Source organism: Panicum virgatum, chromosome 5N (genome assembly GCF_016808335.1).
Source record: "Panicum virgatum strain AP13 chromosome 5N, P.virgatum_v5, whole genome shotgun sequence".
NCBI classification, from domain to species: Eukaryota; Viridiplantae; Streptophyta; class Magnoliopsida; order Poales; family Poaceae; genus Panicum; species Panicum virgatum.
Window position 1 is genome coordinate 13,609,139 of NC_053149.1, and position 17,750 is coordinate 13,626,888.

Below are 17,750 nucleotides of genomic sequence, written 5' to 3' on the forward strand. Positions count from 1 at the left end.
CGCGTCGCGTGTGCGCCTGTCCGGAACTTACACGGGGGGTAGGTGTCTCTTTTCCGTTTCCTTCTTTAAATATAAATAAATTTGTGAAAGAAAAGGTTTTTTTGGAGGGGTTCGTTGCCTTTGCTGCAGGACCACGCTTGAGGTAGCTTAGCTATCTAGGGGGTGCGGATTTATGGTGATTTTCGTTCCCTCGCTGCATAAATATGGAGGAGCGATAACAGTTGGAGTTAAGGGAGTTCTGTTTATGGCGCTTGAGGGCGATGTTATGCGGCTCGTTGAGTCATCAACTCGTCATCTCCATCGATTCTTACCATGAGAGTTTACAAATCTTGGACGTCACCCGTGGTTTAGTTTCCGTGAGGTGTGTCATCTCTCACGTGTCGGGTGAAAACATCTCCTGTAAAATGTATAATGCACGCAGCGCGTGACGGTGAAGCGTGATATGGGAAGGTCACTGGCCGCTTCTCTGGCCTAGCGGCTTTTGCTTCACGCAATGTATGCCATGTCATTTTTATTTGTCTGTTTCGTTAAATGCTCGTGAACTGAAATTTCGTGTGGGGTGAATTTTTGCTTTTTGTGCAACTTTCTTGTTATGTTATATGTGACTAGCCACGTACATTTTCGTTATATAAAGATCCAAAACTTATGACGCGGGAGGACAGACTCGAATCTTCTATAATCCTAAACATATCGTGCAAGACACTTTGTATGTGTTATGCAAGACACTCGATATATACGTGAGGCGGTGCTTCCGGGATTCTAAACCAATGGGATAAAACCATATTAATCAATAAAACAACCTTGCACAAAGAAATGAGAGAACTACTAAATGATGGACGTTTGTTAGAGCATTTAGTATAATATTGGACTTTACCTACTAATAAGTACTAAGAAAACTGCGACTAACTTATTGGGTACAAATTAAAGAGCAAGTACTTGAAATAATACTATTCTTTTGCCTTGTTTATACGCACGTGAGCGTGGGCCTCTCCACAAAAGTGTACCTCTAGCATGTGCTTGCTTTTTCGATATTTGATCTTAACAACCAACCAATAGGAACACAGTTTATAATAAAACCGCATGCTTTTATTTACCTAGCTAGTAGTAATTAAGGGAACTACACCAGATATTGTTGGACACAAAGCAAGCATTCAAACAGCGATACATTTTGATGCCGCCCTTTTGCATGCATGGTAAATTGGGAATGCGTGTCTCCCAAGTGGTAACGTATATCTAGCCTAGACTTTTGTTTGGACATGTGATCTCGAGAACAAGCAAAGGTCTAATAACCAAACAACATCCTTGGCAAAAAAAAAACAAACAACGTTCAAGTCAAATAGTGTTAGTACCGAATTCCAAATCGAGTCACAGCTTCGTTCTAAGCTCTACTAAAATCGCCAAAAATACCCTTCGTTCATCTAGACACACAACTTTAGGCAAACCAGACCAGACCCACGGTGTCCCAGACAAGCGGGCCTTTGCTTGCTTAACCACTGACGTTGGTTGAGCAGACTGATCTAGGGGACTAATAATACACCGTACGTTGTCCGGGCATCGCACCGTGCTACATTCTTTTCACATGGCACATACTATGGGCAGTGCCGGATGCAGGATTGGAGGCAAGGGGGGCTGAAACAATAGAGATGTTGATTTCTGTGAAGATTTAATGGTGATTTGGAGGTCTTGCTACAGTGTTTTACGTGTAATTAGGGGAGCTTGAGCCCCCTAGCCCCCCTCCTGTATCCGCCCCTGACTATGGGTCCATAGCCCGGCTCACATCTGCCATGCGCGCGCTCTCTCTCTCGGAAATAAATTAGGTGTGCTGCGGACGCAGCCGCTGTTCCCTCCACGCGTCTGATCCTCGCCACTTTCCTAGATTTACATCCAACAATTTCTGTTAGGTATGCATGGAGCGACCATAGGTTGTGCGGTTGTTTTATGGATGGAGGCAAGTATTCAATGGAGAGGAAAATTTAGTTTAGGCACCGTTGGATGCAGATCTAGGAGAGATGATGAGGATCAGGACACGTTTAGTTCCCAAAAATTTTCACTTCGAAATTTGTGCCTCTCCCTTTGGACACGTGTATGAAGTACTAAATATAGTTAAACAACAAAACTAATTGCACAGTTTGGATGTACACGGCGAGATGAATCTTTTGAGCCTAATTAGTGCATGATTAGCCATAAGTGCTACAATAACCCACTTGTGCTAATGATGTGGTCAAAGGCCTCAAAAGATTCGTCTCGCGGTTTCCAGCTGAGTTCTGAAATTAGTTTTTTAATTAGTATTCGAAAAATCATTCCGACATCTGGTCAAACTGCTGATTTGATAACAAAAAATTTTTGGTTTGGAAACTAAACGCGCCCTGTGATGTGGGGATGCACAGAGACCCGTGCGCCCGGGGCACACCCCATTTATCCCCCCCCCCCCCCCCCCCACCGACATCATGGGCGCACCCCATTTATCCCCCTCCCCCCCACCGACATCATGCTTCTCTTCTCTCATCATAAACGAAATCTTCAACAGAACTCAAAAATCAAACCCAGCAAAATAAATTAAAGCCGTTTCATGTCACCAAAATTCGCCGAACCTGCTCTATCAAGCAAGGAAATAAACTAACGCTGCTGTGCTAGTATCAATGGTAGAAAAGGCACTTTAGCTGCATTGCCCGGCCTGAACGCATCGATCTGGGCCTACGCACGAGCGCGTACGTGCACGAACGTATACGCGAGCCGCTCCTGAGAGCGGACAAGGTCAACCGCCTCCATCATGGCCACTCGCAGGACGGGCCGGCGCGCGGCTACACGTACGCAGAGGGCTTAACGTGCGTGACAAGGAAAAAACGGGGTGCGGAAAAGGGCGCGCGTACGCGCGCCGTTGTCAGCACCGGCGCACGTGCGCGCGCTTTTATTCGCGATACGGTTGAGAAATTCAAAAATAAAAAGATCGGAGTACTGCTAATGCTGCATCCGGTGAGCAAAATCACGATATTTTCAACCAGTGGCGGAGGACGGACAAAAATTGAGGTGTGGCGGAGTCAATTGATTCTCAAATAATAAAACTCGCAACATGTTGTGCGTCATAGTATAAGCGTAGAAGTGAACTGGAATTTACAGCAGTGGACTACCACGGAAAAAAAACAAGATATGGCAAGCGCCATACCCGGCCACCATGGTCCTCCGCCACTGTTTTCAACTGTAACAAAATCGCGATACATTCAAGAAAGAGGGGTATAGAGAGAATGAATAATATAATATAGTATAATTAGGGTTGGATGTCGGGGCTCTGTTTGGTTAGTTCTTGTGCTAAAAATAGTAATATTTTGACTGCTAATTACGGTGTCAAACAAAGTCAGTTTACAAAATCAACTTCAGAACCCTTGCACTAGGAACCCTGAAGAATCTAATGAGGCCTTTGACCGCGTGATTAGAGGATGGTACTGTAGCATCACTATAGCCAATCACCGATTAATTAACGTCATTAGATTCGTCGCGAAAAGTTACACACATCCCTAAAAAAATTCGCAAATAGACTTCATTTAGTACTCCATGTATGCGAGATTATTCTTTCGGAAAACGTGCGCGCTAGGTTCATAGCCGGAACCAAACACGGCCCGGAACTGGAGGTAGGGGCTCATCTCCTTCTCCTTCCTGCAGTCTCCTTTTCTTCTTCATCTCTTTTTTTCTATTCCTCTCCCTCCTTCTAATTTCCATGGAGTTCTTAGAGGTAGGGGGTTTGATCCCTCCAAAGTCCCACGCTGGCTCCACCACTGAGTATAATGTGATATAATATAATTGAATCGAAGTGCCAACACATACACCTCTGCTGATCGATCTACGCAGGTGACATTGTACAAGAACGTACATGACGTGCGACTGTGCAAGATGGAGAAATCACGAGTGATATGCCCCGCAACTGCCTGAAAATGTCGCATGCATGCATGGAACGCCAGAGTTTTTTTTGCAGAAATAAACAACCTAAATGATGTGAAAATTGGCAACGTAGAGATGGGAATTGACATGCATGTGCCGTTCTTGCTCTACATGCCGAGAGACTTTAAACGAATTTTTCCATGAACGCGCGGAAAAAATGGATCGATCGGCCTTCGTAACAGAATCAAAGGTCCCATGCTGTTCCGTATGTGAGAATACTAGGGCCCTCTTTGGATGTGCAGATCCAAAATTTTTGATCAAGAAATCTTGCATGCATGGTATATTAAATAAAGTCTATTTGTAAAATCTTTTCATGGATGAGTGTAATTTGGCGCGACGAATCTAATGAATCTAATTTAGTCATGATTTGCTACAGTAACTTTTCGATAACGTGAATTAATATACCTTGTTAGATTCGTCTTGAAAAGTAGCTCTAGAGTTCTACAATTAGTTTTGTAATTAGACTTTATTTAGTACTTTTAAATGGCAAGATTCTCCGGTCCAAAATTTTGGATCTGCCCATCCAAACAGGCCCCAGGTCATCCACTCTCGGGTGCATTGTATTTGAGGTCTGATTGGACAACGCGTGGTTGCAAGCTTAAGGATCTTTGCGCACTCTATCTCTTAGCCCACTCGAATAATAGTTAGCTCTTTATTATTATTACAAGGTCCACTTATCTCTCTTACAAAGTTTTCTGGTTTTTTTGTCGAAAGTGGGTGTAAGCTTACAATACGTTTCTTCTTTCTTCTATACTCTCTCTTCTACCTCAGCATTCAGCCTACTTATAGTATATTATTATATTTGCTCCAAGCTTATCTCTAATGGAGCTGAGATAGCCCGTGCTGAGGTGGAAGTGTGGGAGAAAGAAATTGCTTTTATATATGATGCTACCTAGGTTACCTAGTGTCATATATAAAAAGAAGGAACGAGTGAGTATTTCACATCTTTGCTACCATCCATCAAGCTCAGCAGCCTTGTCTCCCCCTTCACAAATGTGCATGTCTTCTCGGAAATTTAAAACTAGTTTTTTTATAATTTATAAATAGTAGTAATTTTTGTAACTTCAATTAAATTTAAAATTATCTGACTCTTCGCAAAACAAGACGTGTATTCTTTTTAGCCGGAGGGAGTGGCACCCTGCCCAGACCTGCTTTCTCGCTAAATAGGTCCACACCTAGCAAACTCAGCAAATTGCCCTAAATCTCTAATATGGACGACCGGTACCCATTCCCAGCCTCAGCTGTACAGTGTGTGTGAGTGCATCCTCCCTGCACCTTTCAAAAGGGCAGAGACCAGCAGTCAAACCGGTCGTGCGAAGCCCACTAGGCCACAAACGCTGCGTGCGGAGCTCATCGGATGCGGACACAGATCGGGTGCGGTTGCTATAGAGACTGCAACTTTACCAGTCGCAGAATCTGGAGCGTCCCAAACTAATCGAAGGGTTGCTACAGACGGGGAAAGCACCAGCACTTCTTGGAGGGAAAAAAGGGCGCGACGGCGCTGACTGGAGGGAAAGCGCCAGCAATTGGCGCCATTTTATTCTTTGCCGTGGGCAGGGAGGCGACCGTGCGAGCGGCCGGCGCGCCATGGAACCTCCTCTCCCGCATGCTTCTTCATCTGTTGCCGGAGTTGAGCGGCCATTCCGCGCCCCTGTCCAATCTCTTGCAGCTGAGGCTGGTGGCTCCATAGATGATGCCCAGCAGCTGCTCAAGGAAGCGCAACCACCCCGCACCCCTGTGCAATCGCTTGCATCTGAGGCTGGTCGCTCTATGGATGACGCACAACAGCTGCTTGAGGAATTGCCAACAAGGTTTGTGCTCTACATTACTAATTTCTGTGTAGGAAGTACTACTGTAAATGAGCAAAATGGTTGATTGCATTACCTATTACCCACGATTGCAGAGTTGATGCAACTTCTTTTTGGATTCCACGACTTGGTATGACATTTAGTAGTTTGGATGAAGCCTGGGAGTTCTGGGTGATATGGTGGTCGGATGGGTTTTGATGTTCGAAAGTCTTACACAAACACGAGTAATCTTGATGGATTGGTGACATCAAGTAGGTTTGTTTGTTCAAATCAGGGTTCTCGTGCTGGAGATAAAAGGTTTTGTGTTGTTAAGCGTAATCGAGCTCATACAAGAACAGTCTGCTTAGTTCGCATGGGCATTACTTTGGAAAGAGAAAATAAGATATACAAAGTGCATGATCTATTTGTTGAGCACAACCACATTCTTCAAACTGCACAAACTAGTCATCTGATGCCGTCACAGAGAAACATTTCTAAGCATCAAGCTATTGACATTGAAGTGGCTGATGATTCGGGTATTGCACCTAAAGCAGCCCATGAGTTTCTTGGTCGGTATGTTGGTGGATCAGCTAACCTTGGATATACCCATCGTGATCATAAAAATTATCTGCGTACTAAACGCCAAAGAGAGATGTTGTATGGTGAGGCTGGAAGTTTGCTAAAATATTTTCAAGATAAAGTGGTGGAGAATCCCTCATTTCAGTATGCAATACAAATGGATTGTGAAGAACAGATAGCAAATATATTTTGGGCTGATGCAAAGATGATTGTGGACTATGCTCACTTTGGTGATGTCATTACATTCGACACTACCTTTGGAACCAACAAAGAATATAGACCATTTGGCATGTTTGTAGGTTTCAACCAGTTTAGAGAGACAATAGTTTTTGGTGCAGCTTTGATGTATGATGAGACATTTGAGTCTTTCAAGTGGATGTTCAATGCTTTTTTGTCAACACATAATCAAAAGCAACCTCAAACAATTTTCACTGACCAAGATATTGCTATGGGAAAGGCAGTGGCTGAGGTCTTCAGTAATGCATGGCATGGTTTGTGTACATGGCATATATCACAAAATGCAGTTAAACACTTGAATTCTCAAGATGAAGAGTCTGAGGACGAGGAAGAGTCAAGCATCCTGTTAGATTTCAGCTCCTGCATGTATCAGTAGGAACAAAAGGAAGATTTTGAAGAAGCATTTAATGCTATGAGACTAAAAGTTAGTAAATCAACTTGGCTATACAGCATTTACATGTTGAAACACAAGGGCTGAGTGCTATATGCTGAATGTTTTTTCAATAGGAATGAGAAGTACACAACTAAGCGAGAGTCTGAATAATGCACTAAAAGGCAATTTAAAATCAGACCTTGATCTCATAAGGTTCCTAAAGCGTGTTGACCATGTTGTTCAAGATAAGAGAGAGAAGGAGATACAAGCTGAATTTGAATCTATAAAGAAACAACCAAGGATTGGGATGAGTGCACCTATGTTACTACAAACAAGTATGATTTATACACCTGCAATATTTGAAGTCTTTCAGGCTGAATATGAAAAGCACCTGGCAGCCTACACAGTAGGTTCAAATGGAACTAATGAATTTGTCATTGCAATTGGAGCTCTCATAGGAACATTAACAGTTGAAGAAGAGCGCAAAGTTATAGTCAACGCGGCTGATCAAATGGTTTCATGTAGCTGTCGACTTTTTGAAAGAATTGGTATATTATGTAGGCATGCACTGAAAGGTCTAGATTTGGTGAACATTAAGATATTGCCTGAAAGATACATTTTGAAACGATGGACCAGAGATGCAAGATCAGGGATTATCCAAGATAAGCATGGGAGGGATATAGTGGAAAATCCTAACTTAGATGCTGCAATACGGTATAAAAATCTTTGCAAAATGTTCATTTCATTGGCTTCAAGAGCTGCTGATTTTGAAGACAGCTACTTGCTTGTGGAAGAGGCACTTCATAACGTGAGTAAGCAGGTGGAAGAAAAAATTAAAGGAACTCCTAACATTAATGCAGAAAAGTCTGGTGCTGAACAAACATTCAGCTTGCCAGAACAATATGCTCATGTCGTTGGTCTAAAGAAGAAAGAAAAGCAAAAAGGTGGATCAAAACGAAAGAAGAGTTGGATTGACAAACTTACTAAGAAAAAGAAGAAAAAATCAAACAAGAAAAAAAAAGAGCAAGCATGTGCGACATGAAGAATGTGGAAGTCCTATACCTCAATCACAAGCATATGAATCAATTCATAGTTTTAATGAAGTTTTAATGGTACACTGGCAGACTGTGTAAACTTTTCTGTACTTCTCTGTTTATATAAGAATAGCATTTCAATATTTGATTTGACCATGCTATTTTTTTCTTTATGTTTCTATCTCTTTGTATCCCTCTCTTTTCAGAGTTCAAATGTTGTTCAAGATGTTAGCAATCCTCACTTCTTGGAAGAGATAGATGGATGACAGTTTTAGAAAAGCTTCAGTGTAAGTATAGGTCAATTATGCAGGTCAAATGGTCTTGAAAAATCATCATCTATAATTGTTTTTTTTTGCAGGCCGTGTCCTTGAGCCTGGGCTGCTATGGTTGATGAAGTCTTTTGTATATGAATTAGGCAAAGTGAACCTTATTATATTCCTAGACTACCATATGCTCTTTTGGGTTAAGCAAATGGTATTGCCTCTTTTGTGAATGCAAGTCTGCTACTGGTGAAGCAAGCTTTTGTATATCAATAGCAATAGAGAACCTTAGTACATATAAAAGGATCTCAGCTTAACATATGCTCTTTTGGTGATATAAATTTAAAGGGCATTAAATTCTCAATTTTCAGTAAAATACAGATAATATTATTGTATTTATTTTCATTGTAACATTTATATCTTCTATGTTCCTTGTTGTTTTTTTTCTAAGTACCCGTGGCTAACAGTACAAGTTGGGGATGAAATCTGGTAGAAAAGAAAAAGTCCAATCTTAACCATTGTTGGCCTCTTCAATGGTTCAGATGGAGAAACTGCATAACTTACAGTAGCAGTAGTAACTGTACAGGATCCAGATCCATCGCATGTTGCTGGTTTCCCACGTGTGTCTGACTGCGAAAATGACACGGAGCTACCTGTACGTTGGAGAAGCGCGTCACGTCATGAAATCGTCACTCGCTAGTTCATCACAAAGCTCCAGGCTGCCTGTTCTAAAGTAAAATTTTATGTCAAAAACATCACTTCGAATATTTGGACACATGTATAAAATATTAAATAAAATATATTTATAAATTTTTTTGCATGGATGTGTTGTAAATCGCGAGATGAATTTAATGAGCCTACTTAATTCATGATTTGCAACAGTGATGCTACGTAATCATCTGCTAATTATGAATTAATCATGAATTAATTAGCCTCATTAGATTCATCTCGCGATTTACAATTCATCCGTGCAGAAAGTTTTATAAATAGACTTTATTTAATACTTCAAATTAGCAAGATTCCATTTTAAATTTTTTTGGCAAAGTGATCTAAACACACCCTTTCAAAAAACTTCTTGAGAGCTGACGAACAGATTAATCCAAGCCTGTGAACCTTATTAAGCTTGTCTTGAAGAAGCACATGGTCGTAACTGGCTAGCTCGATTGTTTTCTTTTTTTGGTTGCCTTTCCTTTGTTGATTTTGTCTAGATAGACTACTATCGAATCCAGTGACTCATGTTTATTCCATACAAGTAACTTTTTTTATAATAATTCCATACAAGTAGCTTGGTCACGGCACAGAGTTGCTAATCGATCTCACAACCTGCAACACACTGGAACACAAAATGCTAGTAATTAATCTGGTGGGGTCATTCTGCCAGCGGCAACAACTACTAATTCTAGGGCCGCATAATAAAAATCTAGTTTACAGATTCGAACTATCGCTAAAATTTAATTTTCAAACTTTAACTACAAAATCAAACAGCAACATCCAACAGTAGCAACCGGATAAGTTTGGTCCTTTGGATGGTTTTAGAGATAGTTTTTTAACAAAAAATTTAAAAATAATTAGATATAAAAAATAAGAACTAATTTATTTCAGAAAAAATGAAACTAGTACAAAATTCTTTCTAAAAAACGTAACAGAAACATGAAAAATTCGGATGCGAATAACTGACAAGTAGAATGCCAAAAGACTGGTTACACTTTTAGAAAAATATTAGCACCTGTTTCGTATTATTTAAAATGAATTTCCTATAAATTTTTAGTTTAACCTTATATATTTTTATCTTTCATAAAATAGAATATCATCTTTGAAACCACCCAAAAAGCTAATTTTGTTCGATTTCGACAATTTGATGACCTTCGTTAACCAGTTTTTGTAGTTATTTGTTGAAAATTAATTTATGATAGTTCAAGGGTGTAAGATAAACTTTTCCTAAAAAACTGCTACCGAAGCTAGAAGCGGATGTACGCACGGTGAGCTACGCCACTCAGGGGCGTCATTGGTCCTGTGCAGGCTGCGTGACCGCACAGAGCCACCAAATCTGAAGGGCCCCAAAATATGAAGGCGTATCATACATGGAGAGGGCTCTCTGTTTACTCTTATCACGAGAGCCCACCTAATCACAGGTCCATCCTATGCGCACATGTTTTTTCTGAACTTGGGACCCATCGGACATGAGAGCGGAGTCCAAATTGATTTTGAGCGCTTCAGGCTTGAGCGGCGGACGCGAGAAGCGATTCCATTTCGCTCCTCTCTCTCCCCAATCACGTTTCCCCAACCATTCCTGCCCCAGTGAGATTGGGGGCGAGGGAGGCGATGCCCGGACAGCGGAGGTGACGCGTCGCTCCTCGCCGAGCGGAGTCCACACACCGTTCCTCGCCGACGGTCTTCGACGCGCAGCACCACGCAGAAGGGAGGTGAGGCGGAGCCGGCGTGCCGTACCACGATGAGGCGACCTTACGGCCTACGCGCGGCGAGCGGATCCGACTTGTTTCGTCGTGCCGTACCGCGCCAAGGGAGGTGATGTGCGGCAAGCGCGGAGTCGACGCGCCGCACCGCGCCAAGACAAGGCGACGCGCGGTGGTGGTGGATCTCTGCTATTCCACACCAGATCTAGGGGAGTTTCCGCCTCCGGTCAGGTTACACATGAAGGAGCGGCTTCGACCAGGCGCCGGGGTGATTTCTGCAACATCATTCCACTGGTTGAAATCGGTCAACCTACTTCATGCTAGTCTATGTATGACATGTTCATCTCCTTTTCATTATCCCAGATGTTGATTTTGTTCTGCCTACTTTCCTCTAGGGTTTCCTGCTTAATGTAGTCTACAATTTTTTGCTAACGCTCATCTAGATTGGATGATGAAATCAAATCTTATATTACGTTATGTTTAGGAGTAACTGGCCATATTAACTATGTTTTATTTGTTCAGCATCTAACACTCAACTCTGGCAAAATCATGAGTGGTCAATGTTTGCAGTCCTATTTTTACAATTATTTCCTTGGTATTTGGGTTTAGTATATGGATCTGTTTTGTTCGGTGTGAATCAGTTTGAAGTTACCAAATGGTCTACATATATAGAGTTGTTTATTACTAATCAAACTGGATTGGCTTTGTTCTACACATTGACCTATAATTTTTCAAATTTGTAGTTTTCCAATTATGGTATACTAAGTTAACCTTCTTGTCATTGATCACTTATTTTTTCCCAATTGTTTGAACTTTATGCTTTGTTAGGTGCAATTAGCAAGCAGACAAGTAATTTAGATACCTTTTCTTATTCAGAACTATGTTTCTCTGAATTTTCTCCAGTGCCAAACATTACCCATGGATAATGATATGATATGTTTTATATGTGCGTGGACTTTTTATACCATTTTAACAGAGAACTTTTGATGTTAGCCGTATATAGATTTATCTGTATTTTCAAAAGTTAATCTGTCACTAATAGTATTTGTGATCTACAATATTAATTTCTTTGCTAAAATGTAAATTGTCAGTATTTACATGAACAAGGAAGTATCTTTCAATATTCACATGCAAAAGAAAAGTAATTTGTAAATGATCTGAACATTATAGGAAGTAACTTCTCAATTCAATCTAGAGGGGAGTTATTTTTGTGGCTATTCAAATGACATGATAACTAACCTTTCACTAATGCTTCCTTCTATTAATTTTTTTTGGAAAACATGAAAAACATAAATTCCAGTCACTCACCAATCTTCTCGTACTGCAGCCAGCCAGCCACATCTTTCCAAATGATATTGTATATTTTTTTTGTAAAGTATGTGCTTGCTCATGACTATTTTTTGTAGGTGCAGCTAGTGCAGTTCCGTTCAAAAGTCTTTATTTAGCTCCTCTTTAATTTTGGTGCAAATCGTGGAAGAGTTCTTGACACTTAGTGGTTGGCGCATATTCATTAGGTATCTACCAAGCATATACTTCCACCTATGATCACTTTAATTTTGCTTTGTTCATACTTCTTGCAATCGATATGTTTAGTTTTAGGTACTACTAATGCATCAGTTATTTTAACGCTTAGAGAATTTTTATGTTGTGATTCTTATGGAACTTTGCATTTACGTGGAGAATAACAATTACATGCAGATGATCTTTTACCATGCCTGCTTTTTTATTCATCAACTGATTATGTATGATTAAAAAATTACAAAATCCGAATAAATAGTGTTAGCAGTAGCTTTGTTGTGATTTTATTTATCCTCCGATTTAACAAAAATAGGATGTAGCTCATTCCTTTTTTGTATTTTGAATTGGCATTGAACCTGTCACTACAAATCTAGTTTAGAAAGTAACTTATATTTTATTGACATGAGTTAGAAAGTAACTTGACATGGATTAGAAAGTAACTTGCCCCTGATTTGCAGCACATAGGAAGTAAATTTTATGCATTTATCAACATGAGATTGGAAGTAACTTGTCCCTGATTTGCACATAATAGGAAGTAACTTGACACGGTTTATGTGAATTAGAAAGTAATTTATCAATAGTTCATATGCGACATGAAGTAACTTGATCCTAATTTTGCATTAGAAAGGAAGTAATTTTCTCAAAATATTGGTGTACAGAGAAATTAACTTGGCACTATTTATGTGAAACTAGGAAATTACTTATCTCGATTCGCACATGATAGAAAATAACTTTCTCGCTATTTTTTTGGACATAGGAAGTAACTTGAAACTATCTGCGTGAATTAGAAAGTAACATTTCTATAGTTTACATGATAAACAAAGTAATATGTTCCTATTTTCCATAATAGTGTAGGTAATTTGAAATAACCTGCATTGCAGAAGATGTTACTTGGTATGTGTGCTTAATTTTGCACTAAGCTTGGTATGTCATGGATAATAACACGTTCTCATGTTCTTTTCTTAATACAGGTCTTCGCAATGTGTGAGTGGACAACTTGAACGGACTGAAACAATAAGCAATTTCAGCTCATGCTAGAAATTTTAGTATCTTTAAAAAGCTAACAACATGTGCATAGCTTACTGTGATGCTCTAGTTATTTTACCCTACATCTGCATCAAAATAGTTGAATTTGTAAGTACCTTTTTATGATGGTTTTAAAAGTATCAGTACATGGTTATGCTTGCTCCCCGAGCTGATGCTTTTTCTATCTCTATGGTGTTTGGCATTCTATTGTTCTTATTTTTGTCTTGATTTATGCCTAGGAATGTTGTCGTCATGGGTACAATATTAGCACTGCAGCAGCTGTGGCAGATCCGTAGTTTTATGTTAGATTATTAAACGGTCAACGTAGCAGCAGCAGAGACGTGCAGAGGAAGGCACGCTCATTTTTTACGCGAAACAGGTGTGTGCATCGTGGCGAGGGGAGGTGGAATTATTTTCCATTTTCGTCTAACGTGGCTATATAAAAATGGAAAGTGGAGAGCTCTCCACCTAACGCTAAACGGAGAGGCCTCTCCGTGTAGTAGTCTCCAAATATGAAGTATATCTTATATATTCTATATTCGTAATATAGGATGCTCCAATTTTGTCAATTTCTAGCCCAACTCGTACCAAAATGAGATCCACATTGCACTCAGAAGTCACACGTTGTATTCCCAATTATCGATCGCCTGATGCCCAGACTTCCACACGGCGGCCGCGGCGGCGCTTGACATGATCAGACAATCGCTGACACCGAAGGCAAGACCGACACCGCTTCGTCTTCTGTCGCACACTGACATTCATGCCGCACGGAGGCGGAGCAGACTCGCGCTTGGCGGTCGCTGTGTCAACTCGCCGATGCTGGTTGCTCGTGTGAGTCGTGAGACACCCACGGACCACAGCCACTCTCGGACGACGCCTTGATGCCCCTGCCGCTAGGGTCACCAAGAGCCTCATCTTAATATTCCGCACTGGGCTTCCGGTTTGACGGGGATGCCCCTGACGCCGTTGGGCCTGCCCAGCGCACTCGGCGAGCGGCGCCGATCACCATCCGGCCGGCTGCCTCGGCAAAGGTATTGTACGCTAGCTCTTTAAACACCCTCTCGCGTTCCTCCTATCCCGTCACGCTCACAAACACCCGTGAGCCGTGACGCGCGCTCCTGTACGCAGTGGCGAATCTAAAAGGGGGCTGGGGGGCTCCAGTCCCCTGGAGCAGCTAATCACCTTTTAATTATTGTAGTAAAAGTCTCAAATCATCATTAAATCTTCATGCAAATTAACATCTCTATTGTTTTAGCCCCCGTCTCCAATCCTGCATCCGCCACTGCATGTGCGTATGTGTAGCGATGTCACGTTACTCTCTTGCACGCCGTTGTGTTTCCAGTTCCACCCTCGGGCAGCCCGCGATGGCGGCGCGGGACCGGTGGGGGTGGCGCCGCACGACGCCACGCCGCCCCCACCGGTCGTCCACTCGTCGTCTCGTCCTAGCTGCTCCGTCAGACGACCGCGCCGACCCAACCACACACCACACCAGCCCAGGAGAGGAAAAGGCGCCCGCACGGTGCCGTGCGCTCGACGCGATCTGCCCGACCGAGAGGGACCCCGCCCTCCCGCGGCGCGCGTGGCTCCGCCGTCGAGCGCGGCCGCGCGCCCCGCGCCCATTCCTTCGCACGAGGGTCCTTTTCTTCCGCGTGCCCGCCGCCCGCCCGCGCGGCGCGGGGCGGCGCCCCACCAGTGGCACGGGGTCGCCTTCACCTCACCTGACTTCACCGTGCGGCCGCGACAGGCCGGCAGCCATGGCGCGCGGCGGTCAGGCGCCGATTAGTTGGGCGATTGGCATCGCGGCGTGACCTCATCTGGTTCGATTTCGATCCGTTGAGCTCGCACCGAGACGGATGGGTGGGGATTAGGTCTGATCGCACGCCTAATAACCAGATTTGTTTGGGTAGGCGAAGATGATACTTTTAGATGGCAATCTGAATGGCTCCATGTCTTAATCGGCAGATAATTAAGGGAGTAGGTTAATCCACGTAGGAGCACTGTAGAAGCCGGTGGTTGACTTGTCAACGGCATGCCCAGCATACGTGCTGTGGGCTGTGGCACTGGTACTGGTACGGTGCTTCTGCTTTTGACCAGTCACGAGGCAGTCTGCGTGAAAGACTCGTGCAGACGATGGCTAGCTGCGCCAAGGAGGCAAGGAGTGCAAGGGAAATTTGCGGATACGTTCCAAACAAATGTTTGAATTCCCCTTTCAGTCCGCCACCCGCCATGTTGCATAATGCTGGGTCTTTACTCTGGCTTACGTTAGACTGTCCACAGTGGAGGGAGCAAATACATTGTTTGACACTGTAGATGTACTGTTTGGCACCGTAGGCAGAGAGGGCGTGGGAAACGAGGAGGGAACAAATTTGTTCTTGCTCCCTCCGCTGGTCAGCCTTAGGTAACCAATTCAAAAGGGGGAAAACACAGCCACGAGTAGTCGCACTTGCCTCTCACTTGTTCCAAAAGTTAACTCTTTTTTACTCTGCTAATCATATTAGGTAGTGACGAGATGGACCGGACCTTTTGACATAAATAAAGGTACTAGTGGCTGCAAAATGAAAAATGGCATGTTCATAATTTTCGAACCGAAGTCTGAGATTACTGTCAGTAAGTATTGTAAAGTGAATTTGAGGTTTAATTTAAAGTTATTAGTAACAAAATTTGACCGAGCTAGCTCATTTAGATCAGGCCAATCTGGGGCCTCATCTTCAATAAAAATGGAGAAAATTGGATCCGTACCATTAAAAATACTGAGGCAGTTAGACCCCATGCTCAAGAAATTAGGTAAAAATTATTTTACATACTTTTGCAAAATTGCAAGTAAAGTGTTTGGAGACTAGCTATCATCGTGCCTAAATTGTGACCTATGTTTCTTTAGGTTTCATCTCTAACTTACCCCAACTTACTTGCGATAAAAGGCTATGTTGTTGGTGGTGGTGGTGGTGCTGCTGCAAATTTGCAAGTGAAAATAAAAATCTATATTTATTCATATAATGAAGTGATGAAATCAATTTAATCCAAAACATTAATAAGTTTTCTATTACGTTTTTTACATCCATTTTTTTTAAACGTTGCGTCAAAATTTTGTGGCCAGGCTAGGCCAGTTTTGCCTTAAATAGTCATTGACAATTGACATCGAATCCGCACCAGTTTTCTGGGTAAGGTACAAATAACCAACTCCAGAGGGATATGAGTGCAATTTGTCCTGCAAATTAGTAAACCTTATTAATTAACCGTTAGCACTGCAATTAGTGAGACCCCGACATCCGCATCGATGCTGACTTTTGCGCTTTTCATCCCCACAGTTTTTCTTTTTTCTAATTTCTTTCTCCCGTGAGAGCAGACTTTTTGGGCGCACGCCGTTATCCATCCATCTCCTCTCGTCTCCTTTTCCCTCTCCTTCTGGACGGACCTGTCCGGTTTTTTGGCAGCTGCAGTCCTCGATTGATATCCCGGCGACCCAACGCCTCCTCTCCTCCCTGAGTCCAGCGGCGGAGCTAACATTGAATCTAAGAGTGCAAGTGCTACAGTGGCCGAACACGGAAGATATGGAGCTGAAAACCACCTCCTGAACAAGTACATCGGCTACTTGAGCAGCCTCAGGAAGAAGCTCTCGAGAAAGAAAGAGAAAGACAAGCTGCTGAGGGACGCGCGTCAGAAACTCTTTCACTGGTGGCAGCTTTACTACAAGTGGCCCTACCTCTCGGTACGTAATCGAATTATTCACACGTCGGTCGATCTCGATCATGCCGGCCGGCCCAACAAGATCATGTCCGCCGTTGCAGCAGCAGCTTGGAGTGGGGCTGATTTCTCTCGACTCATTTTCCCCTTACTACAGTACAGAAGGGCGAATCCAGGGCAAGCTCGCTTCCGGCGGCGATTTCGGCGGCTCCCCCTCTCCTGCGGCGGCCTCGTCAGCCCCGGAGGGGATGGGGAACCTCGAGTTCGTCGCGCGGAGTGTATATTAGCTAATAAGCTTGTACTAGATACGCTAGTTCTTGCTCCTCCCATGACGGTGATCCGACATGGGAGGGAGCTTTGTCTTCCAGGCGACGACGTCGAGGTGAGATCGACGTCGCTGCAGAGGAATAAGTGCCTCCATCCTTCTCGTCATGATGGCGTTGGCTCCGGCGCTATCTTGAGGTACGGGTGGCTCGACCTCTCCAGTTCTGTCTTCTACGACTACTGTGGTAGGGTCTGCTCTGGAGCCCATAGGTGCGTGCCGCTCTTGCTTCTTGTGGCGGCGGCCGAGCCCTTTGTTGTTGGAAGAGAAGGCCTGGTGCTGGGTTTGTTGGCGTGGTGGTGTGTGTCCATGGTTCTTCACGGTGCGTCTTGGCGGCTTGCTATGGCCTTGGACCAGGTGCGCGTGGGGTGCTTCCCCGGCCGCTGCGCTACATCGGGTTTTTGCTCGTCCTTTGGGGCGGCTTCTTTTGCGGCTCCTGCGAAAGCTTCGGCGATTTGGCGCGCCCTCCTGGTTTCTGGTGGTTGTCGCCATCTCTGGTTCCTGGTGCTAGCTGCTGATGCGATGATCCATGGCGGAAGCTGCTGGTGGCAGGCACAGAGCTCCTCTCAGTCTTGTTTGTATTTCT

General features: G+C 43.3%; 1 protein-coding gene and 1 long non-coding RNA gene across 2 annotated transcripts; both read left to right on the plus strand.

Moving 5' to 3' along the window:
* The first annotated feature begins 6,968 nt into the window (after positions 1 to 6,968).
* On the plus strand, positions 6,969 to 8,315 carry LOC120676513 (protein FAR1-RELATED SEQUENCE 1-like). The gene is made up of 2 exons (XM_039957839.1): positions 6,969 to 8,021; positions 8,150 to 8,315. The coding sequence occupies exon 1, from the start codon at positions 7,022 to 7,024 to the stop codon at positions 7,949 to 7,951; it is 930 nt and encodes a 309-aa protein (XP_039813773.1). The 5' UTR covers positions 6,969 to 7,021; the 3' UTR covers positions 7,952 to 8,021; positions 8,150 to 8,315.
* A 1,990-nt stretch (positions 8,316 to 10,305) lies between these two features.
* Positions 10,306 to 13,345, plus strand: LOC120676571. The gene is made up of 2 exons (XR_005675879.1): positions 10,306 to 12,131; positions 13,107 to 13,345. It is a non-coding gene; the product is annotated as an uncharacterized LOC120676571 (long non-coding RNA).
* Positions 13,346 to 17,750: the final 4,405 nt, after the last annotated feature.

Bases quoted from the DNA above. Each gene is read 5' to 3' on its own strand.
- LOC120676513 (XM_039957839.1), top strand. From the start codon at position 7,022: ATGCTGAATGTTTTTTCAATAGGAATGAGAAGTACACAACTAAGCGAG.